General features: G+C 47.3%; 1 protein-coding gene across 2 annotated transcripts; it reads left to right on the top strand.

The window, feature by feature from the left end:
- F11R (F11 receptor) lies at window positions 1-25178 on the top strand. 2 transcript variants are annotated; one of them, XM_003811856.5, is made up of 10 exons: window positions 1-377; window positions 20020-20088; window positions 20246-20353; window positions 20590-20736; window positions 21018-21220; window positions 21389-21491; window positions 21620-21727; window positions 21959-21971; window positions 22277-22325; window positions 22462-25178. In XM_003811856.5, the coding sequence occupies exons 1-10, from the start codon at window positions 314-316 to the stop codon at window positions 22495-22497; spliced, it is 900 nt and encodes a 299-aa protein (XP_003811904.1). In that variant the 5' UTR covers window positions 1-313; the 3' UTR covers window positions 22498-25178. The 2 variants fall into 2 exon arrangements, with proteins under 2 accessions (XP_003811904.1, XP_054968514.1); XM_055112539.1 differs by lacking the exon at window positions 21959-21971.
- Window positions 25179-26562: the final 1384 nt, after the last annotated feature.

Below are 26562 nucleotides of genomic sequence, written 5' to 3' on the forward strand. Positions count from 1 at the left end.
GGTGCGGAATTCGTCTCCTGACGCGACAGTCTCCTGGGCCAATCTGAGGCAGCTCGTGTGGGGAAAGGCGCCAGTGCGCCGAGGCGGGGAGTGGCGGCGGGGTAACACCTGGCCGAGGTGACTCGTTCTGAAGAGCAGCGGTTCCTTACACCAATCGGAACGTGCAGGGGTGGGGAGCTGGCCAATCAGGCGCGGAGGGCGGGGCCGGGCGGGGTTCCACCTGGCGGCTGGCTCAGTCCCCGCGCTGTAGTCGCGGAGCTGTGTCTGTTCCCCGGAGTCCGTCGGCGGCTGTTGTGTCGGGAGCCTGATCGCGATGGGGACAAAGGCGCAAGTCGAGAGGAAACTGTTGTGCCTCTTCATATTGGCGATCCTGTTGTGTAAGTTCCCAGAGTTTCGGGAGGAATCGGTTGGTCGGGTCAGAGGTTGGAGGAAGGCTCTCCCCACGCCCCTAGCCCGCGGGAGGGGAGGAGCTCAGAAACCTTCCTATATCGTTCTGCGAATTATCTTTTCCACCCCTGGCTGGTCCCTCTTTCACCACTCTCACAGCTGGGTGAGTGGCTGGCTCCCCTCCCCCACACTGGTGAGTTGTGACCGCACCCCTCACGGCCACCAGGAGGGAGCTGACCCATCTGCACACACCAGAGGTACACTCCTCGTCCTCACTGGAGAGGGCCGTCGGGCCAAGGACCCTTCCACACTCATCTACCCAGCGCGCGCTCCACACGCACCTGGGAAGGGCCAGCCTGCCCCTCCAACGCCCACCCAGCATCCACGAACCCCGCTGCGCAGCCGGGAGCCTTGGCTCCTTTAACGGTCCTCGAAGAAAATCAAATGGAGGTGGTCTGGGGTGGAAGTCTCTTTCCCTAGCTTTTGCTGAAGGAGTCTCTGGCTCCTCTGAATCTTTGAATTGCGGCGGTTGCTCTGGGAAAATGTCTGGGTGCACAGTCTAAAGAGGAAATGCAATAGAAACCTGAAATTTCTCTAAGTGCAGCAGAGGTTCCAGCGAAGTTCCTTTATGGAATAACTACCTCAGGAGTCCTTAATACGTGTTGTTGACTGAGTGACTCTTCCCAGGGGGAGAGTGTATCTGTTGGTTGGCTGGATTCTCATCAGAGCCAGAGCTCTGCCCTCCCTCTGGCTGTGTATGAGAGTTTTTGTTTCCTTTGTAAACTCCCTTTCCTGAGGAACAATGAGGCTCACTTGCTAGGGCATGCCTCTGTCTCGAGATGTGTTTGTGTGGGGCTGAGCGTTTAGTCGGTTGGTTTGTGCGTTAGTCAACCTGTGGCAGTACCTGTGTGTTTATCTGATTCTTGAGTTTGCGTGTCGTTGTGTGAGTAGTTGTGTCAGTATGTGTTCTACATGAGTCTCCCCCCACCCCCAAGGTTCTTGTTTTAGAAAGTGTTAAATAAATGAATGATTACAATCAGTTTGGTGTATGTAGATTCCCTGCCCTTAGATGGATTGACTGCTCATTTCTACCTTATCACAACATAAACCCTTGGGAGAGATTGGACCAGAGGCATATATCATCCTCTTTCTATTTTACTGATAAGGAAACAAGTCCAAGAGGGGAAATGACTTCAATGACAATAGAGTTAGGGGTGGAACCTGGGAATGGAACCAAACCCTCTTGACTTGCTTTTCCTTTTTCCATTCTTGGATCCAGCATCTCAGGCACCCTATAGCACAAGAACTCTTTGGGATACTGCTTCAGAATCTACTGTCTTACTTACCTTTAAACTTACTTTCCCACTAGCTTCTTCATTCATGTCTCCCTCTTTTTTTTGAGTTAGAGCTTCGCTTGTTGCCCAGGCTCGAGTGCAATGGTGCCATCTTGGCCCACCGCAACCTCCGCCTTCCGGGTTTAAGCGATTCTCCTGCCTCAGCCTCCCGAGTATCTGGAATTACAGGCATGCACCATCACGCCCGGCTAATTTTTTGTTTTTAGTAGAGATGGGGTTTCACCATGTTGGTCGGGCTGGTCTTGAATTCCTGCTCTCAGGTGATCCACCCGCCTCGGCCTCCCAACGTGCTGGGATTACAGGTGTGAGCCACCGCGGCTGGCCATGTCTTCCTTTTTTTCTACTCTTTGAGTTCCCTTTTCTTTAATTTCCCTTTTTTCCCTACCCCTTGCCTATTTTACTTCTGCCTGTATTTTAGAACTGCTAGTGACACCCATAGTCAATTTTTGGTTATGTGGTTCTGGTACTAAAGGTTTTTCCAACCTTTGTACTGTGCCAGTATTTTTCCCCTAAGCCCAGAAGTTTCTTCTAGGTGAGTGACTGTATTTGTAACAGTGTTTGTCTGTGACAGTATTTGTCAGGCTTAAAAGCTTCCTGGAGCTGCTTACTCCCTATCCTTTGCCACTGCTTCCTTTCTTTTTTCTCCCTCTAATTTCCTGTATTATTTATGATAATCCTAAAATAATCATATACTGGCACTGGAAGGGTCATGATAACACCATTTTGAGCTTGGAGGTGTCTTCAGGGAACCAAGCCACAGTAGTGCAGAGGGAACCTGAGATGATGTCGCATTAGCCTGTTAGGACAGTGGGTCCTGGGAAGTGACTTGTCCAGGGGATGGAGGAACTGACCTTGTAACTTTTAAATCAGGCTAGATCTGGGGTTGGGTTGGGGGAGGGGAGTGATTTGGTTAGTGCAAATGAGGATGGAAATGGGAGCTGGGGCACCATACCTGCATTCTAGCTTGGCTTTCTCTCTGCCTTGTTTGTGATCTTAGGCAGTAGCTCAGTCTTTTCATCTGTAAAATAGCAGTAATACTTGTCCCACCTTTGTCATGAGGATCAACCAGCATAATAGTTACATTACATATACATGAAGGGATTATTTTTGGGCAGCTGTTATCCCCTGTGGATTTTGTGAGGATGGAAGAATGCCAGAATGCTGTCCCTAGCTGAGTAGGTAAAAAAGGAAGCAGGGAGATCCCAAATGGCCAGAGTCAGAAATCAAAAAGCAGGAGCTTTTTCTTGGGTGTCTAGCTTGTCCACTGTCCCTGAGAGGCGTGGATAGGTTGCCCATATGTTCTCCCTGTTCTTCATTGTGGGCTCTGCTGTCAGGGAGGAAGTAGAAAAGGCAAGATAGGACCGACAAGTCAGGCAAAGGCCTGGCCCCAGCTTGGGGAACCTAATGGAGGGGAAACCCTGACCCTGTGGGGCAGAGATCCAGAGGGTAGACACTAGGAGAGCTGGACTTGGGAAAAGTAAAACTGATGACCCAGAGTACTAGCCTCCCTTTCCCTAGGGAACCTGTCCCTTAGAAAAGGTTCAGCTGTCTACCAGGTAGGGAGAGACACAGTAGAGGTGAGTGTGGATAGGTCAACTTACAGTGTAACCACAGGGGAGAGAGGGAAACCTGGGTTGGAATGCTGGCATTTGCTCCCCTGCCCTTCCTTGAGTGTGGTATCATCACTGAAGAGTTCCGGGTGGGCAGGGCAGAACTGCTGCCCTGCATCTGGGTCATTCTCTGAGTCCCAGTGTTTCCTATTGATGTTTCTGACTCAAGCCCTTCTAGCTTTGCCCTTTCAGGGGCAGGCATACCTCAAAACCGTAGACTGGTGTGAAGGGGTGGGTTGCCCCTCCACACCTGTGGGTGTTTCTCGTAAGGTGGAACGAGAGACTTGGAAAAGAAAAAGACACAGAGACAAACTATAGAGAAAGAAATAAGGAGACCCGGGGAACCAGCGTTCAGCACATGGAGGATCCCGCCAGCCTCTGAGTTCCCTTAGTATTTATTGATCATTCGTGGGTGTTTCTCTGAGAGGGGGATGTGTCAGGGTCACAAGACAATTGTGGGGAGAGGGTCAGCAGACAAACACGTGAACAAAGGTCTTTGCATCATAGACAAGGTAAAGAATCAAGTGCTGTGCTTTTAGATATGCATACACATAAACATCTCAATGCTTTACAAAGCAGTATTGCTGCCTGCATGTCCCACCTCCAGCCCTAAGGCGGTTTTTCCCTATCTCAGTAGATGGAACGTACAATGTCTTGGTTTTATACCCAGACATTCCATTGCCCAGGGACGGGCAGGAGACAGATGTCTTCCTCTTGTCTCAACTGCAAGAGGCATGCCTTCCTCTTATACTAATCCTCCTCAGCACAGACCCTTTACAGGTGTTGGGCTGGGGGACGGTCAGGTCTTTCCCTTCCCACGAGGCCATATTTCAGACTATCACATGGGGAGAAACCTTGGACAATACCTGGCTTTCCTAGGCAGAGGTCCCTGCGGCCTTCCGCAGTGTTTGTGTCCCTGGGTACTTGAGATTAGGGAGTGGTGATGACTTAAGGAGCATGCTGCCTTCAAGCATTTGTTTAACAAAGCACATCTTGCACAACCCTTAATCCATTTAACCCTGAGTTTGACACAGCACATGTTTCAGAGAGCAAGGGGTTGGGGGTAAGGCCATAGATTAACAGCATCCCAAGGCAGAAGAATTTTTCTTAGTACAGAACAAAATGGAGTCTCCTATGTCTACTTCTTTCTACACAGCCACAGTAACAATCTGATCTCCCTTGCTTTTCCCCACACTGGTGAGTCACTCCTCCTTTCCTCTCCCTCTACTCCCAGGAGTGAATTGTTCCCTCCAAACTAGAAACTGGTGACTGGCACTTCCTAGTTCTACCTGGAACTAGGAAACGAGTGGCAGTGGAATTTCAGTGCCCTTTAGTCTTTGCCTTCTGGCTCCAGATCACTTTTTTTTTTTTTTGAGACGGAGTCTCATTCTGTTACCCAGGCTGGAATGCAGTAGCATGATCTTGGCTCACTGCAACCTCCACCTCCCGGCTTCAAGCGATTCTCCTGCCTTAGCCTCCCCAGCAGCTGGGACTACAGGCACGCGCCACCACGCCCGGCTAATTTTTTGTATTATTTATTTATTTATTTATTTTTGAGACAGAGTCTCTCTCTGTCGCCCAGGCTGGAGTACAGTGGCACGATCTCGGCTCACTGCAAACTCCACCTCCCGGGTTCATGCCATTCTCCTGCCTCAGCCTCCCGAGTAGCTGGGACTACAGGCGCCCGCCACCATGCCTGGCTAATTTTTTCTATTTTTAGTTGAGATGAGGTTTCACTGTGTTAGCCAGGATGGTCTTGATCTCCTGACCTCGTGATCTGCCCGCCACAGCCTCCAAAAGTGCTGGGATTACAGGCGTGAGCCACCGCGCCCGGCCCCTAATTTTTTGTATTTTTAGTAGAGACGGGTTTTCACCATGTTGGCCAGGCTGGTCTCGAACTCCTGACTTCAAGTAATCCTCTTGCCTAGGCTTTCCAAAGTGCTGGGATTACAGGCATGAACCCCTGCACCTGGCCACTCCAGACCACTTTTACCTCACCATGTTGCTCTTCAGTTCCTTTGTGATCATGTCTTGTGGAGTCTCCAGCCCAGTTCCGATTCAAGATAGAGCTACTGTGATTTTTTAAAAAAAAATTTATTTAGAATAGGTTAATTGACATGGTTTTATAATTAAAATGATATCAAAGGGGTGGGGTATCTCATTCCCATGTTGCTCCTGTTCACCCCAAACCCCAATAGTTTCTAATGTCTCTTCAGTGTTTCATTTTACAGATACAAGTATATATAAATAATACTTGTTTTTTCTCCCCTTTCTGACACAAAAAGAGGCATACTACATATATTCTACATCTTGCTTATATACATATATCATGGAGTTTTGTTGTTGTTGTTGTTGTTTTTGAAACAGGGTCTCACTCTGTTGCCCAGGCTGGAGTACAATGGCATGATCATAGCTCACTGCAGCCTTTTTTTTTTTTTTTTGAGACAAAGTCTTGCTGTGTTGCCCAGGGAGGAGTCCAGTGGCGTGATCTTGTCTCACTGCAGGCTCTGCCTCCCAGGTTCAAGTGATTCTCCTGCCTCAGCCTCCCGACTAGCTGGGACACAAGCGTGCACCACCATTCTTGGCTAATTTTTGTGTGTATATATATATATATATATATATATTTTTTTTTTTTTTTTGAGATGGAGTCTGGCTCTGTCGCCCAGGCTGGAGTGCACTGGCGCAATCTCGGCTCACTGCAAGCTCCGCCTCGTGGGTTCACGCCATTCTCCTGCCTCAGCCTTCCGAGTAGCTGGGACTACAGGGGCCCGCCACCACTCCCGGCTAATTTTTTGTATTTTTTTTAGTAGAGACGGGGTTTCACCGTGTTAGCCAGGATGGTCTCGATCTGCTGACCTCGTGATCTGCCTGCCTCGGCCTCCCAAAGTGCTGGGATTACAGGCATGAGCCACTGTGCCCAGCCTTTTGTATATATTTTTTTAATTTAATTTTTTTTTTTTTTGAGATGGAGTCTTGCTCTGTTACCCAGGCTGGAGTGCAGTGGCGTGATCTCGGCTCACTGCAAGCTCTGCCTCCCAGGTTCACGCCATTCTCCTGCCTCAGCCTCCCAAGTAGCTGGGACTACAGGCACCCGCCACCATTCCCTGCTAATTTTTTTTTTTTTTGTATTTTTAGTAGAGATGGGATTTCACCATCTTAGCCAGGATGGTCTTGATCTCCTGGCCTTGTGATCTGCCCCCATCGGCCTCCCAAAGTGCTGGGATTACAGGTGTGAGCTGCCCGGCTAATTTTTGTATTTTTAGTAGAGATGGGGTTTCACCATGTTGGCCAAGCTGGTCTTGAATTCTTGACTTCAAGTGATCTGCCTGCCTTGGCCTCCCAAAGTGCTGGGATTACAGGCATGAGCCACTGTGCCTGGCCTCACTGCAGCCTTGACCTCCTGGGTTCAAGCAATCCTCCAGTCTTAGCCTCCTGAATAGCTGAGGCTATAGGCAAGTGTGAGTGGTGAGCCATACCTGGCTAATTTTTTATTTTTTTAGTACAGACAGGGTCTCATCTGTTGTACAGGCTGGTCTTGAATTCTTGGCTTTAAGGGATCCTTTTGCCTTGGCCTTTCAAAATGCTGAATGACAGGTATGAGTCACTACACCTGGCCCATATTGGTTTCTAGGGATTGTGGCCTTGGCTGTTAGGATACATCCCACCCCCCTCCAAGTCAGCTGAGTTCAATTTGCACTTGTTCTGTGGACACATAAATGGGCAACACACGTTTCCACCACACCCAAAAATAGATTTAAATGCCATGCACATTTTATGTGATAGGAATAATGAGACTTGTTTATCACATGTGTTAGGTTTGACTAGAGACCCTGGAGATCTCTAAACTCAAACCAGTTTCTGTTTCAGAGATTCAGGAAAGACCTGGATGACCTTGCGTCCAACATAATTGAGGATGAGGTTTCACTATTGTGTGACGGTTGTGGAGAGCAGTATGAGTGAACACATACTGTGAGAGTGGATACACACTAGGGTTTTCCTGGCATTGAGAACCCAGAGTTCATCTGCCTGGACTCCCTGATAAGCAGGGTTTCTGTCTAAAGTCCGGCTGCGTCATTTGTTTCACAATGTAGGGGCGGAACAGGAGGAAGCAGCTGGCTGGCAGGAAGTGGGTGCTGGGCCCCTGAAGTAAGTCCTGCGCTGGCAGGCTCGACCTTCCCTTGCACTGGGAAGATGGGGTGGCGGGGGAGCTGAGCAGGTAGAACCGGAAATTCTGCAGAGAGGACGGGAGGGAGCCAGGGAGTGAAAGCGAGCCTGTCTTACCCTGCCATTACCACTTTCTGCCATCCTCAGAGGACCCGAGCCAGCTGATCGACATCACTGAAAGTGCAGCCAAGGATGGCTATTTAGACATAGCCCAGCCTGTTGTTGGCCTCACAGAGCCTTCCTCTTGCTCACACATTTCTAAACTGTTCTACCCCAAACCCCGGAAAGGCCCTTCCCTGTGGAACTTCCCTGGCCCAGTGGAGCCTCTTGATCTTTACGAGGAGGCCAACCCTTATGGGAGTTACTTCAATCTCTACAGGGTGAGTGGTGGGGAGGAAGGGGAAAACCAGAGTGGAAGCTCTAGGTCCAGGTTCTAATTGTATTGCAGTGTGAAATTCACTTGTTAATCCAACAAACATTGGTGTTTACTATGTTCTGAGCACTGTGCTAGAGATTAGGGGGAAAACATGAAGTTAAACTGGGTATGCTGTAGCTGGTGGGGTGAGGAGGCCCTGACTCATCCTTCCTATTGCAGGGCTCCAGCTCCCTGGCAACTGGGGGGTCTTGTGAGTCTCATATGCCCAGAGGGAAGTTTGGCTGAATTCTTAGAGAAAACCAGAGAGAGACTGGTTGACTGTTTTCCCTCCTTTTCCCCCTCCTCCTCTTTCTTCTTTTTTTTTTTTCTAAATGAACAACAGACACCAGGGCCTACTTGAGTTTAGAGGATGGGAGGAGGGTGAGGATAGAAAAACTACCTTTTGGGTACTTTGCTTATTAGCAGGGTAATGAAATAATCTTTACACCAAACCCCGACGACATGTAATTCATCTATATAACAAACCTGCATATGTACCCCTGAGCCTAAAATTAAAGTTAAAAATAAATAAATCGGCCGGGTGCAGTGGCTTACGCCTATAATCCCAGCACTTTGGGAGGCTGAGGCGGGTGGATCACCTGAGGTCAGGAGTTCAAGACCAGCCTGGCCAACATGGTGAAACCCTGTTTCTACCAAAAATGCAAAAATTAGCCGGGCATGGTGGTGGGTGCCTATAATTCTAGCTACTTGGGAGGCTGAGGCAGGAGAATTGCTTGAACCCAGAAGGCAGAGATTCCAGTGAGCTGAGATGATGCCATTGCTTTCCACCCTGGGTGACGAGAGCAAAAACTCTGTCTCAAAATAAATAAATAAATAAATAAATAAATAAATAAAATTAATTAATTCAAACTTGACACAAAAGCAACTCAAGGAAAATTCTTTTTTTCTTTTATTTTTATAGAGATCAGTCTCTCTTTTTAAAATTTCTTATATTCTTTTTTATGTTGTATTTCTTCTTTTATGTTTTGTTATTGATATCCCTGAGGCATAGAGATGGGATCTTTCTATGTTGCCCAGGCTGGTCTTGAACTCCTGGGCTCAAGTGATTCTCCCATCTTGGCCTTCCAAAATGCTGCGATTATAAGCCTAAGCTGCTGCACTGCACCTGGCCAGAAAATTCTAATAATTAACAGGATATCTAGAAAAAACTAAAGGTTTCTTAGCAAAGTAGTAGAAGGAAGTAGGTCCTTTTCTGTTATGGGTCTGACCTGACGCTTCACGTACAAGGGATGGTTGTTGGTGGGTTCTGTTAAGAGTCTGGAGGCCTCTGCCTTCTGTGACCATCTTCTCACCCCAGCAGTGCTTTGGTGCAGTTCATCGAGCACCTCCTCTGTGCAAAGTGTAGTGCTGGGAGCTAGGGAAGGATACAAGCAGAACTCAAGAAACTGCAGACACGTATTGACTAGGTAGAGTACAGAGCAGCGTGTGCCAGGGGCTGTCAACAAAGTACAAAATGTTTTAGGAGCATAGAGGAGAAGAGAGTAACTTTTTAAAGAGATAAGCTTTTTGTTTTATTAAAAAAAGTGATACATGCTCCATGTAGAAAAATAGGAAAATGCAAAGGACTATGGAGAAAATAAAATCACATGTAATTCTATTATCTAGAGATAAACACTTATTACTGGTGTTTCATTCTAGTCTTTATGAATTAATGTGTGAGATATGTCTATATTTCCTACAAAATATACTTTTTTTTTTTTTTGAGGTGGAATCTCGCTCTGTCACCCAGGTTGGAGTGCAGTGGCACAATCTCGGCTCACTGCAACCTCCACCTCCTGGGCTCCAGCAATTCTCTGCCTCAGCCTCCCAAGTAGCTGGGATTACAGGTGCCCACCACCACGCCTGGCTAATTTTTTTGTATTTTTAGTAGAGACGGGGTTTCACCATCTTGGCCAGGCTGGTCCTGAACTCCTGACCACCTGTCTCGGCCTCTCATTGTTGAGATTACAGGTGTGAGCCACCGCGCCTGGCCCAAAATATACTTTAAGGTCCTTTCTATATTATTCCTAAAGTATGGCTATATCATAATTTACTTATTCACCTTTTGTTGGTCATTTAGATTTCTTTTTTTTCTTTGTTATACTAAATAACATTAAATTGGCTGGGCATGGTGGTTCATGCCTGTAATCCCAGCACTTTGGGAGGCTGGGGCGGACGGATCACTTGAGGCTAGGAGTTTGAGACCAGCCTGGCCAATGTGGTGAAACCCCGTGTCTATCAAAAGTACAAAAATTAGCTGGGTATGGTGGTGTGTGCCTGTAATCCCAGCTACTTGAGAGGCTGAGGCAGGAGAATCTCTTGAACCTGGGAGGTGGAAGTTGCCATGAGCCACAATCGCGCCACTGCACTCCAGCCTGGGCGACAGAGCAAGACTCAGTTTCCAAAAAAAACGAACAATGAAACCTAAATAACGTTAAATTGTTCTTGTACATGAATTTTTTTTTTTTTTTTTTAAGATGGAGTCCCACTCTATCGCCCAGACTGGAGTGCAGTGGCGTAATCTCAGCTCACTGCAACCTCCACCTCCCAGGTTCAAGCCTCAGCCTACCAAGTAGCTGGGATTCAGGTGCCTGCCACCACGCCCAGCTAATTTTTATATTTTTGGTACAGATGGGGTTTCACCATTTTGGTCAGGTTGGTCTCAAACTCCTGGCCTCAAGTGATCCGTCCGCCTCAGCCTCCCGAAGTGCTGGGATTACAGGCGTGAGCCACTGCACCCAGCCAAAATCTTTAAACTTACCTTTGATTGCTTTCTTAGGCTATATTCCTAGAAATTGGGGTGAGATTAATTTTGACTGAGGAAAGGTATAAGAGATCAATAGACATTTGAACAGGATCTTGAAAGATACATGGGATTTCCTTGCTTGTCCAATAAAGCTACATATAGCATAATAGTTTTAGAGCCTCAAAATCAGGCAGAGTTAAGATTCCTACCTTGCTATTTGTAGCCATATGGTTTGGATCAACTGTTTTTTTTTTTTTTTTTTTTTTTTTTTTTTGATGGAGTCTCGCTCTGTCACCCAGGCTGGAGTGCAGTGGCTTAATCTTGGCTCAATGCAACCTCCGCCTCTCGGCTTCAAGCAATTCTCCTGCCTTAGCCTCCTGAGTAGCTGGGATTACAGGCGCCTGCTACCATGCCCAGCTAATTTTTGTATTTTTAGTTGAGACGGGGTTTCACCACGTTGGCCAGGCTGGTCTCGAACTCCTGACCTTGTGATCCGCTTGCCTCGGACTCTCAAAGTTCTGGGATTACACGCGTGTGAGCCACTATGCCTGGCCTGGGTCAACTGTTCTAAGCCTCAGTTTTTTCATCTGTAAAATGAAATGGTAACGGTAGTACTTCAATCTTCAATGGTACTTGTCTCATAGGTTTTTTTTTTTTTTTAAGAGTTTAGTGAGAAAATGCATATAAGGCCTAACATTAATAATATGCCACTTCTACCATTATGCCATTGTCAATCATAAGACCCTGCCAGATTCATGGGGAGGAAACTTTTTTTTTGAGACAGAGTCTTGCTCTGTCATCCAGACTAAGTACAGTGGCACCATATCAGCTCACTGCAGCCTCCACCTCCTGGGCTCAAGTGGTTCTCCAGCCTCCCAAGTAGCTGGGACTACAGGTATGCACCATGCCTGGCTAATTTTTGTAATTTTTATCATGTTGGCCCAGCTGGTCTTAAACTTCTGACCTCAAGCAATCCACCCACATCGGCCTCCCAAAGTGCTGGGATTATAGGCGTGAGCCACCGCACCCGGCCCATGGGGAGGAAACTTAACTTAGACTCCACCTCAGTCACAATGTAAGTAGAGCATGGGGGAGGAGATAAATATATAGATAGATGTGGCTGTTTTGGAAAATACTATTTGCCACAGTTGTTTCATTATTATTATTCAGGTACGTAGTAATTTCCAGGAATTACATCCTCAGTGTTACAGGCGTTCATGGGCGTGCATGACTGCAGCTGATTAATTTTTTTTTTTTTGGTACAGATGGGGGTCTCACTGTGTTGCCCAGGCTGAGAAAACATTTATTGAATGTCAACTTGTACCAGTTTTATTATGCTAAGTGTGGGATACTGAGAATATTAAATAACACATGGTCCCTTTTCACTTGGGGTTTACCATGGGAGACATGCTTGTACACAGATGATGTCATTATAATGTGGGAATTGCTTTGACAGTGTTTTGCATGGGATAATTAAAGCCTAGGAAAGAGGCTTAGGTGAGGCTATGGTGAGGACTGGGCATGTGGGAGGTCGTTTTCCAGAAAATAATGTGGATGAATACTGCTGCCCAGATAAAGAGGAGGAAAAGGGTGTTCCACATAGCAGGAATAGCATGAGCAAAGGCAGAGATTGTGAAACAGCCCAGACTTTGCTAGGAATTTTAAGTAGTTTTGTATTGCTAGAGGGTAAATTGCAACAGTAGAGTGGGTGATGAAGACGATAACCTTATCAAGGGGTCAGATAGTGCTAGAACTTTCTTCCAGCACTTCCTGGGGGGAGAGAGGGAGGTGGGCGTTTGGCAGAGTAAAGGGATTATTGGAACTTTCTTAGCTTGCAGAAAAATTTGGATTTTATCATATAAGCAATGTAGAATCATGAAAAGCTTAAAGGAGGTATCAGATTTGCATTTTTAGGAAGGCTGTATAGTATAGTGTAGCATTGTATAGCCTCTGCAGTTGGACTGCGTTGGTGTGAATCTGCACTACCACTCACTGTGTGGCCTTAGCCAAGTTACTTAACTACTCTGGGCCTCCGTTTCCCCATGTAAATATGGGTGATAACGATAGAATCACCCAACTCTAAAGGCTGTTGCAGGGATTAAATGATATTACATATAATATGCTTACAACAGTGCCTCAAATATAGTATGTGCTCAATAAATGCTAGCACTTCATCCAGTAGTGGAATGGAGAATGGACTTTCTTTTTTTTTTTTTGAGACGGGGTCTCGCTCTGTCACCCAGGCTGAAGTGCAGTGGTGCCATCTCAGCTTACTGCAAGCTCCACCTCCCGGGTTCACGCCATTCTACTGCTTCAGCCTCCGGAGTAGCTGGGACTAGGGACTACAGGTGCCTGCGACCACGCCTGGCTAATTTTTTGTATTTTTAGTAGAGATGGGGTTTCACCATGTTAGCCAAGATGGTCTCGATCTCCTGACCTCGAGATCCGCCTGCCTCAGCCTCCCAAAGTGCTGGGATTACAGGCGTGAGTCACCGCGCCTGGCCGGAGAATGGACTTTCTATACATGGGCCCAAAACCTAAGCAGGCCAAAAATCTGTTGATGCCTTTAACTTTGTGGCTTTTCTTGTTGTGAACTTAGAGAAAATTAAACTTGACAATGGAAAGGATGGAATTTCCTTCTATTATTGGTTTACCACGTACATCAGTAGGACATTTGTATGTGTGTGTACAGTATGGTATGTATGGGCCCAAGGTTAAGTGCAAAAGGGGGGCTGTGAAGAGGCACGGGAAAATATGAAATAGATGAGGAGGATGGACAGGGAAACTGTGAGTGTCCTGATGTAGATTGGATTCAGTGAGAGCAAGCTCCTAGCTCTGCTGGTACAGCTGTGAAGGTTCTAGAGAAGGGGCCGCCTTCCCAAGGCAGCTGCAATGACAGGGGAGATATGGTTTGGTAGGCTGGAGTAGGCATTTTTCAGGCTTTATTTATATGTCTTGTTGAAGAAAACATTGAAGTCAGAAAGAAGTATGTGTACAGAAGGGCCTATGAACAGATGATGATAATCATAAAATATAATACTTACTTGGGGCTTCCTGTTCAGACACTGCTCTAAGCACTTTATTTGTACAGTATTAGCTTGTTTAGCCCTCAGAACAGCCCTTTGATGTAGAAACTGTTATTATCCCCATTTTACAGATGGGTAAACTCAGATTTGAGGAGGCCAAGTGGCTTGTCCAGGTCACATAGCCTAGTAAGTAACAGAGCTGGGATTTTTTTTTTTTTTTTTTCTTTTCTGAGACAGAGTTTCTCCCTTGTTGCCCAGGCTGGAGTGCAATGGCGCGATCTTGGCTCACTGCAACCTCTGCCTCCCAGGTTCAAGCAATTCTCCTGCCTCAGCCTACTGAGTAGCTGGGATTACAGGCATGCACCACCACGCCTGGTTAATTTTGTATTTTTAGTAGAGACGAGGTTTCTCCATGTTGGTCAAGCTGGTCTTGAACTCCCCACCTCAGGTGATCCGCCCGCCTTGGCCTCCCAAAGTGCTGGGATTACAGGCATGAGCCACTGCGCCCGGCATTTTTTTTTTTTTGAGACGGAGTTTCTTGTTGCCCAGGCTGGAGTGCAATGGCACAATCTCAGCTCACTGCAACCTCTGCTTCCCAGGTTCAAGCGATTCTCCTGCCTCAGCCTCCCAAGTAGCTGGGATTGCAGGCATGTGCCACCACACCCGGCTAATTTTTATATATATATTTTTTAGTAGAGACGGATTTTTGCCACGTTGGCCAGACTGGTCTCGAACTCCTGATCTCAGGTGATCCACCTGCTTCGCCTCCTAAAGTGCTGGGATTACAGGCATGAGCCACCGCACCCAGCCTAGAGCTGGGATTTGAACGCAGGCAGTCTGGTTCCAGGGGCCTGTTCAAGAATGAGAAGGGGAATGTGGACCAGGATGGCTGAGGTGTCCTGTGGTGAATGGGAAGGGCATGGTGATAAGGCTGGCCTTGACTCATGATGTGATAGGCAATCACAATAGACCTTGGGAGTATTGGCACAGTCAGGTCACAGGCAGACATAGTTAATCCTGCAACAGAGGTGGATGGGAGGACACTAAGGCGGAGGTTCGTGTATTTGAAACAAAAGAACAGAAGCCCAGACCAGGTGATGGCAGTGTGGATTAATGAAGAAAAGGGTAATATGCCTGTAGCCCAGTGTGTTTGTATATATGTGGTGTGAATGTGATGATCTGAGAGGACTCAACAAAGAACTTTAGCTAAACCCAGAAGTGGTGGAGGAACAACCATCAAATTCATATGTTGTGATTTGTGTGTATATGTGTGTTTATTTCAAAGGCTAGTTTTTAGTCTAATTAGATGCTGCTGTTCATTTGGGTGGTGCCATAGGTTGGGTTCTTGGGAAGCTGACTCTGAGATGTCAATAATCATACAAGACATTTATTAGGGAGTGCACTTGGGATCCACGCCCATGGAAAGGAGGGGAAGGAAGCAAAGTTGGACAGAGGGGGAGGCCAAGTTTGCGTTATAGTCCTGGTGAGGCCTCAGCCTATCCCACAGACAGCTTTGGAACACTTTGGAACAGAAGTGCCCCCCCTCTTTTTTTTTTTTGAGATGGAGTCTCACTGTGTTACCCAGGCTGGAGTGCAGTGGTGTGATCTTGGCTCACGGCAACCTCCGCCTCCCGGGTTCAAGTGATTGTCCTGCCTCAGCCTCCCAAGTAGTTGGGATTACCGTTGCCTGCCACCATACCCGGCTAATTTTTGTATTTTAGTAGAGATGGGGTTTCGCCATATTGGCCAGGCTGGTTTCAAACTCCTGACCTCAGGTGACCTGCCTGCCTCAGCCTCCCAAAGTGCTGGGATTACAGGCTGTTGAGCTGCCATGCCCAGCCTATTAGCATTCTTAATGAGAGTTGAGTAAGAGACTTCCACAGGCATGGTGGCTCACGCCTGTAATCCTAGCACTTTGGGAGGCCAAGGCAGGAGAATTGCTTGAGCTCAGGAATTTGAGGCCAGCCTGGGTAACATAGTGGGACCTGGTCTCTACAAAAAAATTGTAAAAGTTAGCTGGGCAGGCCGGGTGCGGTAGCTCAGGCCTATAATCCCAGCACTTTGGGAGGCCGAAGCGGGTGGATCACTTGAGGTCAGGAGTTTGAGACCAGCCTGGCCAACATGATGAAATCTTGTTTCTACTAAAAATACAAAAAATTAGCCAGGCATAGTGGCTCGTGCTTGTAATCCCACCTACTCAGGAGGCTGAGGCAGGAGAATTGCTGGAACCTGGGAGACAGAGGCCTGTAGTCCCAACTACTTAGGAGGCTGAGGTGGAAGGGTCACTTGAGCCCAGCAGGCCAACACTGGGCCCTAAGCAGTAAGCCATAATGGTGCCACTGAACTCTAGCCGGGGCAACAGAGTGAGAAAGGAGGGAGGAGATAGGGGAGGGAGGGGAAGGAGGAAGGAGGGAGGAAGGGAGGAGACTTATGTGTCCTCAGGAAGAATTTTAAATTTAATAAAAGCTCTTTGGTTTAATTTCCATATCTATTATTATTATTATTATTATTTTATTTTTGAGACAGAGTCTTGCTCTGTCACCCAGGCTGGAGTGCAGTGGCACTATCTAGGCTCACTTCAGCCTCTGCCTCCTGGGTTCAGTGATTCTCCTGCCTCAGCCTCCCGAGTAGCTGGGATTACAGGCTCGTGCCACCACCCCCGGCTAGTTTTTGTACTTTTACTAGAGACGAGATTTCGCCACGTTGGCCAAGCTGGTCTCGAACTCCTGCCCTCAAGCAATCTCCCCACCTCGGCCTCCCAAAGTGCTGGAATTACAGGTGTGAGCTACCGTGCTCAGCCTCCATATCTATTATTACATTTGAGCATAAATTTGACATTAAAAATGTAATGGCAAATATGTAAATAAAATAATATCATTAGAAATATTTTTATTAGTTTTTTTTTCATTAAACCTATGGTTTTTCTAAGAAACAGCTCGGTTTTCTTTTCTTATGTTTTTTAGAGACAGGGTCTTGCTCTGTCACCCAGGCACCCAGGCTGGAATGCATTAGTGTGATTGTAGCTCACTGTAACCTCACACTCTTTGGCTTAAGTAGTCCTTTTGCCTCAGTCTCCCAAGTAACTGGGCTACAGGCATGTGTCACCATGCCTGGTTAATTTTTTTTTTTTTTTGAGACAGAGTCTCACTTTGTTGCCCAAGCTGGAATGTAGTGGCACAATCTCAGCTCACTGCAACCTCTGCCTCCCGGGTTCAAGTGATTCTCTTTGCTCAGCCTTCCAGGTAGCACGCGCCACCACGCCTGGCTAATTTTTGTATTTTTAGTAGCAATAAGGTTTCGCCATGTTGGCCAGGCTGGTCTCAAACCCTTGACCTCAAGTGATCTGCCCTTTTTGGCCTCCCAAAGTGCTGGGGTTATAGGTGTGACCTACCGTGCCCAGCCTATACCCTTCTTTTTTGAAAACCATGCTATATGGCCAGGCGTGATGGTTCACATCTGTAATCCCAGCACTTTGGGAGGCCAAGGCAGGATAACTGCTTGAGGCCAGGAGTTCTAGACCAGCCTGGGCAATGTAGCAAGACCCCAGCTCTTAAAAAAAAAATTCCAGCCTGGACAACATGGTGAAACCCTGTCTACTAAAAATACAAAAAATTGCCGGGCGCGGTGGCTCACACTTGTAATCCCAGCATTTTGGGAGGCCAGGGCGGGTGGATCACCTGAGATCAGGAGTTCGAGACCAGCCTGACCAACATGGAGAAACCCCATCTCTACTAAAAATACAAAATTAGCCGGGCATGGTGGCGCCTGCCTGTAATCCTAGCTACTAGGGAGGCCGAGGCAGGAGAATCTCCTGAACCTGGGAGGCGGAGGTTGTGGTGAGTCTAGATTGCGCCACTGCACTCCAGTCTGGGCAACTAGAACAAAACTCCATCTTAAAAAAAAAATAATAATAATACAAAAAACTAGTTAGAACTAGCTAGGCGTAGTGGCGGGCGCCTGTAATCCCAGCTACTCAGGAGGCTGGGGCAGGAGAATCTCTTGAACGTGGGAGGCAGAGGTTGCAGTGAGCCGAGATCACACCACTGCACTCTAGCCAGGGCGACAGAGTGAGACTCTGTCTCAAAAAAGAAAAAAAAAGAAAATTAGGCCGGTTGCCGTGGCTCACGCCTATAATTCCAGCACTTTGGGCGGCTGCAGCGGGCAGATCACTTGAGGTCAGGAGTTTGAGACCAGCCTGGCCAACGTGGTGAAACCCCATCTCTACTAAAAATACAAAAATTAGGCCAGGTGCAGTGGCTTAATCACGCCTGTAATCCCCGCACTTTGGGAGGCTGAGGCGGGCGGATCACCTGAAGTCGGGAGTTCGAGACCAGCCTGATTAACATGGAGAAACCCCGCCTCTACTAAAAATACAAAATTAGCCGGGCATGGTGGCACATGCCTGTAATCCCAGCTACTTGGGAGGCTGAGGCAGGAGAATCCCTTGAACCCAGAAGGTGGAGGTTGCGGTGAGCCGAGATTGCGCCATTGCACTCCAGCCTGGGCAACAAGAGCGAAACTCTGTCTCAAAAAATAAAAGAAAAATACAAAAATTAGCCGGCATGGTGGCAAGCGCCTGTAATCCCAGCTGTTTGGAAGGCTGAAGAGAATCACTTGAACCTGGGAGGCAGAGGCTGCAGTGAGCTGAGATAGCGCCATTGCACTCCAGCCTGGGCAACAGGAGTGAAACTCCGTCTCAAAAAAAAAACAAAAACAAATAAATAAAGAGTATAATAAGAGAAAAAAAAGGATATAGGAGTAACCTATATCTTTAGTCTCTTATCTATAAAATGGGAGAGAGAATACTTATCTGGACTAATTCATAGTGTTATTATTTCAGATTGAAATACATGTATACAAATATTATCTAAACATTAATGCCAAAATTTTAAAAAAAGAACCTAAAGGACTTTAGAGCACATCTATTTCATATTTCAGAGAGGAAGGGGAGTCTCAGAGGTCAAGAGACCATATTCAGTTATGTGCATAATTAAGTAAAGGAAAAATGTACTTGAATTTAACGGATGTGCTTGACTTCTACAAACATTTATCTAAGACAGGGTCCTGACTTGAAGCTACAAATAAAAGGATATTTCATGAATTTGACTTTGAAAACATGGATGAGAATAATTGTGTAAGTGCAGGTTTGTAGCTGCATCATGTGGTCCCAGAATCCCTGGTCACTGGTTCTTAATTTGACCTTTGTGGGTCCCTCCTATGAACCCTGATGCACCTCCCCCATATTATTTAATTAGCCTTGTTGCTTCTCCCTCCCTCCACCCAGCACACACTATCTTTTCTTTTCCTTCTCCATTTGGCAAGTAGAATATTCTAATGAGGTGATCTGAACCCACTTCTAGTGCAAGCTTCACCTCAGAACCAGTTGTGTGATTTTTTTTTTTTTTTTTGAGATTGAGTCTTGCTCTGTCGCCCAGGCTGGAGGGCAGTGGCGCGATCTCGGCTCACTGCAATCTCCGCCTCCTGGGTTCAAGCGACTCTTCTGCCTCAGCCTCCCAAGTAGCTGGGACTACAGGTGTGCCACCATGACCGGCTAATTTTTGTATTATTAGTAGAGATGGGGTTTCACCATATTGGCCAGGCTGGTCTTGAACTCCTGACCTCATGACCTCCCCACTTCAGCCTCCCAAAGTGCTGGGTTTACAGGCCTGAGCCACCGCACCTGGCCCCAGCTGTGTGATCTTAGGCACATTTACTTCTTGTACTCTCAGTTCCTCATGTAAACTCGGGATAATAATATACATCTTGCCGATCTGTCATGCTTGTGTCCGGGATCAAATGATGCAACGTGTCATAATGTACGCGAAAACAATTTTAAAAGCACCACATGCTCCACAAATGTCAAGTATTATTATTATCCTCATCATGGCTCTGCCCTTCCCTTCCATCCCTTGCCTCCAGCCCTGCTGGCTTCCTTCCAGGATTGTCCTGACAAGTGGCTGCAATCATTTGTTGAGAAGCTTTCTCTGAACAGTGAAATGTCATTCTGGAAGCTGCCCTTGGACTAGTAGAAATCTAATTAGATTATTGGGAGTCACAGAGAGAAAAATTAGAAGCAAAAGAAACTGCATTCCCATGGATAAAAGAAGTATTAGCCGGCAATTGTAGCAAAAAGCACTTAAAGAAGACATTTAGGATCATGGTGACAAAGTGTGAGAGCCAGAGGGAGCATGAGTCTCGAATCCCTTCCTCTTAGGGTCTGTGAATGGAGAAGCCCTGTCCACTGGGTCTGTGACTCCTTCTTCCTGGCATTTCTCTGTCCACTCCTGACGGGGCTCACCTCTTTCTTTCTCCTCAGGCTCCCTGGCATTGGGCAGTGTTACAGTGCACTCTTCTGAACCTGAAGTCAGAATTCCTGAGAATAATCGTGAGTTGGGAGGGGCCATGGAGGGTGTGAGGGTGAGCAGTTGCCGGCCGCCTGGGGATCTAGAGAGCACCCAGCCCAGCCTGCAGTTTGGGGCTGTTCCCCATCTCGTGTATTTGCTGCTGCTTCCTCCTTTGGCTCATTTTGACCCTGTCTGCAGCTGTGAAGTTGTCCTGTGCCTACTCGGGCTTTTCTTCTCCCCGTGTGGAGTGGAAGTTTGACCAAGGAGACACCACCAGACTCGTTTGCTATAATAACAAGATCACAGGTGAGTTGCTTCTCCTCCTTCCTGATTGCCTAGGTTGTGGAGGGATGCCTGGATTCTACGATCCAGACTTTGTGCCCTTATCCCAGGGCACACCCTGGGGCTGAAGTCCTCATGGCCTTCCTACCCCCCTTTCTGGGGGAAGAGGAGAGCACTTGCGTACCTTGGATGCCCCCTTCATCAGCCTCCCTTAGCTCTCCAGTTCACTCTGTCCTTGCTCTTGCCTCCTCTTGTGGTAGCTTCCTATGAGGACCGGGTGACCTTCTTGCCAACTGGTATCACCTTCAAGTCCGTGACACGGGAAGACACTGGGACATACACTTGTATGGTCTCTGAGGAAGGCGGCAACAGCTATGGGGAGGTCAAGGTCAAGCTCATCGTGCTTGGTACGTGCCCCATGTCTTCTGGGTGGGCCTGGAGTTAGTTACTTCTCATAGCAGGCTCTGCTGCACTTTGGAGCTCTTTGATGGTGAGAATACCCACAGGTGGGCTATTCAGAGTCCTGGAGCTGCCAGAGAGGGGATGAGCCCCTGGTTAGGTGGCAACCAGGGGCATGGTGAGAGTAGGAGGCTTGAGCTGAGTAGTTGGGGGTACCATTGTAGTTGGTTACTTAGACTCAAGCAGCCCCCACCCTGTACTCAGCACCTTCTGTCTTTCTCTTCCACAGTGCCTCCATCCAAGCCTACAGTTAACATCCCCTCCTCTGCCACCATTGGGAACCGGGCAGTGCTGACATGCTCAGAACAAGATGGTTCCCCACCTTCTGAATACACCTGGTTCAAAGATGGGATAGTGATGCCTACGAATCCCAAAAGCACCCGTGCCTTCAGCAACTCTTCCTATGTCCTGAATCCCACAACAGGAGAGCTGGTATGGATGGGGTGGTGGTGAAAGATGTGTGGGGGATGCAGTTATAGAACCCCAAAAGGTGGGAGGAAGAACAGGCAACAGGGTGAACTTGGAACTGGGGTCAAGAGACATTAAAAAATGTCTATTTTGCTTCTTCAAGCAGGAAGCCAATTTGTTTTCCTTCCTCAGGTCTTTGATCCCCTGTCAGCCTCTGATACTGGAGAATACAGCTGTGAGGCACGGAATGGGTATGGGACACCCATGACTTCAAATGCTGTGCGCATGGAAGCTGGTGAGAGTTAGGGCTTGAGCCCAGACCTGGGGTGGGGATTGGGGTCTGCTTTTCATCCTGCCATTGGTGATACTGTAGGTACCGTGAGTGAGTATCCCCGTGCCTGACTTCTCATTTGTGTCTTGCAGTGGAGCGGAATGTGGGGGTCATCGTGGCAGCCGTCCTTGTAACCCTGATTCTCCTGGGAATCTTGGTTTTTGGCATCTGGTTTGCCTATAGCCGAGGCCACTTTGACAGTAAGTATCTGCCCCCAGAGGCTCTCCTTTGTACTGCCCCCATCCCAGGGCCTGGCATGGGTGTCATCTGAGTACTGACCCTGATACTGTGCTCATGTGTGTGGGTGTTGTCCCCTGGGGAACACTGATCACCCATCTAACACCAAGAGCTGGGGGCCTGCCCCTCCATCTTCCCGAGCCATGCTGTCTTCTGTCCTGCTGACACTCATGATCCCATTTCTTCTCTTACAGGAACAAAGAAAGGGTGAGTGAGGTGCTGTCCTGGGGTTCTCCAAGTTTGAGAGCATGGATGCATGTGGTTTGAAGCTGAAGTGGGCCTGGGGGAATGGGTTGAAGGCAGAAGCAACCAGTTTGGAGGGAAGGCATTTGGATATCCAGCCCTTTCTCTGTGGCCTTGGCCCTGGGCCTGTCCTGTTACCCCCACCCATACCTTTCTGCTGCGCACTCTGTGCTTCTGTAGCATTCTCGCTTCTGGCCTTAAAAGTTGGCAAGGAGAGGTTAATAAGCACCTAGGTGGCTGAGTGTCTCTGTCTTCTGGCTTGTTCACAGGACTTCGAGTAAGAAGGTGATTTACAGCCAGCCTAGTGCCCGAAGTGAAGTGAGTATGCCTCCCCTGGGCAGGGGTGGGCCACCTGGGGCTGGAGTGAGGAGATTTCTAGCCCATGTTTATGTGTTTTGGGGATTATCAGCTAAAGAAGACTATTGAGAGTTGACTGGATGTTTTATTTCTGCAGGGAGAATTCAAACAGACCTCATCATTCCTGGTGTGAGCCTGGTCGGCTCACCGCCTGTCATCTGCATTTGCCTTACTCAGGTGCTACCGGACTCTGGCCCCTGATGTCTATAGTTTCACAGGATGCCTTATTTGTCTTCTACACCCCACAGGGCCCCCTACTTCTTCGGATGTGTTTTTAATAATGTCAGCTATGTGCCCCATCCTCCTTCATGCCCTCCCTCCCTTTCCTACCACTGCTGAGTGGCCTGGAACTTGTTTAAAGTGTTTATTCCCCATTTCTTTGAGGGATCAGGAAGGAATCCTGGGTATGCCATTGACTTCCCTTCTAAGTAGACAGCAAAAATGGCAGGGGTCGCAGGAATCTGCACTCAACTGCCCACCTGGCTGGCAGGGATCTTTGAATAGGGATCTTGAGCTTGGTTCTGGGCTCTTTCCTTGTGTACTGACGACCAGGGCCAGCTGTTCTAGAGCGGGAATTAGAGGCTAGAGCGGCTGAAATGGTTGTTTGGTGATGACACTGGGGTCCTTCCATCTCTGGGGCCCACTCTCTTCTGTGTTCCCATGGGAAGTGCCACTGGGATCCCTCTGCCCTGTCCTCCTGAATACAAGCTGACTGACATTGACTGTGTCTGTGGAAAATGGGAGCTCTTGTTGTGGAGAACATAGTAAGTTTTCAGAGAACTTGAAGCAAAAAGGATTTAAAACCGCTGCTCTAAAGAAAAGAAAACTGGAGGCTGGGTGCAGTGGCTCACGCCTATAATCCCAGAGGCTGAGGCAGGCGGATCACCTGAGGTCAGGACTTCAAGATCAGCCTGACCAACATGGAGAAACCCTACTAAAAATACAAAGTTAGCCAGGCATAGTGGTGCATGCCTGTAATCCCAGCTGCTCAGGAGCCTGGCAACAAGAGCAAAACTCCATCTCAAAAAAAAAAAGAAAGAAAAGAAAGCTGGAGCTGGTGGCTTAGGCCATCACCCTTCCCTTGGCTGGAACTACTGGACAGACCCTTTTGAGATGTGCCTGTGGTGCTGTGGAGATGTGTGTAGTGGTCTTAGCTCTTTGTTGAGCTTGTGTGTGTGTTGTGTAGTCTTAGCTGTATGCTGAAATTGGACGTGTGTTGGAGGGCTTCTTAGCTCTTTGGTGAGATTGTATTTCTATGTGTTTGTATCAGCTGAATGTTGCTGGAAATAAAACCTTGGTTTGTCAAGGCTCTTTTTTGTGGGAAGTAAGTAGGGGAAAAGGTCTTTGAGGGTTCCTAGGCTCCTTTGTACAACAGGAAAATGCCTCAAAGCCTTGCTTCCCAGCAACCTGGGGCTGGTTCCCAGTGCCTGGTCCTGCCCCTTCCTGGTTCTTATCTCAAGGCAGAGCTTCTGAATTTCAGGCCCTCATTCCAGAGCCCTCTTGTGGCCAGGCCTTCCTTTGCTGGAGGAAGGTACACAGGGTGAAGCTGATGCTGTACTTGGGGGATCTCCTTGGCCTGTTCCACCAAGTGAGAGGAGAAGGTACTTACTCTTGTACCTCCTGTTCAGCCAGGTGCATTAACAGACCTCCCTACAGCTGTAGGAACTACTGTCCCAGAGCTGAGGCAAGGAGATTTCTCAGGTCATTTGGAGAACAAGTGCTTTAGTAGTAGTTTAAAGTAGTAATTGCTACTGTATTTAGTGGGGTGGAATTCAGAAGAAATTTGAAGACCAGATCATGGGTGGTCTGCATGTGAATGAACAGGAATGAGCCGGACAGCCTGGCTGTCATTGCTTTCCTCCTCCCCATTTGGACCCTTCTCTGCCCTTACATTTTTGTTTCTCCATCTACCACCATCCACCAGTCTATTTATTAACTTAGCAAGAGGACAAATAAAGGGCCCTCTTGGCTTGATTTTGCTTCTTTCTTTCTGTGGAGGATGTACTAAGTGCGACTTTGCCCTATCCTATTTGGAAATCCCTAACAGAATTGAGTTTTCTATTAAGGATCCAAAAAGAAAAACAAAATGCTAATGAAGCCATCAGTCAAGGGTCACATGCCAATAAACAATAAATTTTCCAGAAGAAATGAAATCCAACTAGACAAATAAAGTAGAGCTTATGAAATGGTTCAGTAAGGATGAGTTTGTTGTTTTTTGTTTTGTTTTGTTTTGTTTTTTTAAAGACGGAGTCTTGCTCTGTCACCCAGGCTGGAGTGCAGTGGTATGATCTTGGCTCACTGTAACCTCCGCCTCCCGGGTTCAAGCCATTCTCCTGCCTCAGTCTCCTGAGTAGCTGGGATTACAGGTGCGTGCCACCATGCCTGGCTAATTTTTGTGTTTTTAGTAGAGACAGGGTTTCACCATGTTGGTCGGGCTGGTCTCAAACTCCTGACCTCTTGATCCGCCTGCCTTGGCCTCCCAAAGTGATGGGATTACAGATGTGAGCCACCGTGCCTAGCCAAGGATGAGATTTTTAATGTATGTTTCAGTTCTGTGTCATGGTTGGAAGACAGAGTAGGAGGGATATGGAAAAGGTCATGGGGAGGCAGAGGTGATTCATGGCTCTGTGAATTTGAGGTGAATGGTTCCTTATTGTCTAGGCCACTTGTGAAGAATATGAGTCAGTTATTGCCAGCCTTGGAATTTACTTCTCTAGCTTACAACGGACCTTTTGAACTGGAAAACACCTTGTCTGCATTCACTTTAAAATGTCAAAACTAATTTTTGTAATAAATGTTTATTTTTCACATTGAGTTTGTTTAAATCCTGAAGTTCTTACCTTAAGAGAATTGGGACTCCTAGAGTGATTGGACATTCAAAATATTCCTGATAGTCTTGTTAATTAAGAGATTAGGATATCTTTCCATTACCTTGATAATTATGTTTTAATTTAGCTTTTGTCATTGGCCTGTGTTTAAATGCAAATAACCCCACAATGGACATTTCCTATGTTAAAGTGACATTTAGGGGATAAAAAATGAGAGCAGTTCCATGGATTTTGGTGTTTCCCCTGAGACAAGAACTCAGCATAATCTGGGATAAAATGATTGAGTGTTAAGGATGTGTTTGTTGTTCCTGTCGTTTTTTTATTTTCTTCAAAGTATACAACATGGTTTGATATGCATATACATTTGTGTAATGATTGCCATGGTCAATTAACACATCACCATTGTGTGTGTGTGTGTGTGTGTGTGTGTGTGTGTGTGTGTGTGGGAGTCTTGCTCTGTTGCCAGGCTGGAGTGCAATGGTACAACCTTGGCTCACTGCAACCTCCACCTCCTGGGTTCAAGCAATTCTCTTGCCTCAGCCTCCTAAGTAGCTGGGACTATAGGCGTGTGCCATCATGCCCAGCTAATTTTTGTATTTTTAGTAGAGACGGGGTTTCACCATGTTGGCCAGGATGATCTCGATCTGTTGACCTCATGATCCGCCCACCTCGGCCTCCCAAAGTGCTGGGATTACAGGCGTGAGTCACTGCACCCGGCCACATCACCTCCCATGTTCTATCTTACGTATTCAGAACTTATTCATCTTGTAACTGAAAGCGTGTACCCTTTGACCAACACTGTTTTTCCTGTCTTAACAGGATCTACAGATCAAGGACAGGGGAGGGGATAGTGGAGGAAAACGGAGTTAGTCTGTTTCTAAATGAGGGGACAGTATGTTTCTTGGGGCCTGAGGACAGGTTAATAAAGTAGACAAATGAAGAAAAACAACAATTTGCATTAAAAAATATCCAATTCTTTAGCTTTTCCAGCTTATTACCCCTTCTCTGGTACTAGCTATGAAAATCTGATATGAAACGGAACATTTTTTCTTTTCTTTTCTTTCTTTTTTTGTTTTTTTTGAGACTGAGTCTTACTCTGTCACCCAGGCTGGAGTGCGGTGGAGCGATCTCAGCTCACTGCAACTTCTCCCTCTGAGTTCAAGCGATTCTCCTGCATCAGCCTCCCAAGCAGCTGGGATTACAGGCGCCTGCCACTGCACCCGGATAATTTTTTTTTTAATAGTTTTAGTGGAGACAGGGTTTCACCAGCTTGGCCAGGCTGGTCTTAAACTCCTGATCTCGTGATCCACCCACCTTGGCCTCCCAAAGTGCTGGGATTACAGGTGTGAGCCACCGTGCCTAGCCCATTT

Source organism: Pan paniscus, chromosome 1, assembly GCF_029289425.2.
Source record: "Pan paniscus chromosome 1, NHGRI_mPanPan1-v2.0_pri, whole genome shotgun sequence".
Taxonomy (NCBI): domain Eukaryota; kingdom Metazoa; phylum Chordata; class Mammalia; order Primates; family Hominidae; genus Pan; species Pan paniscus.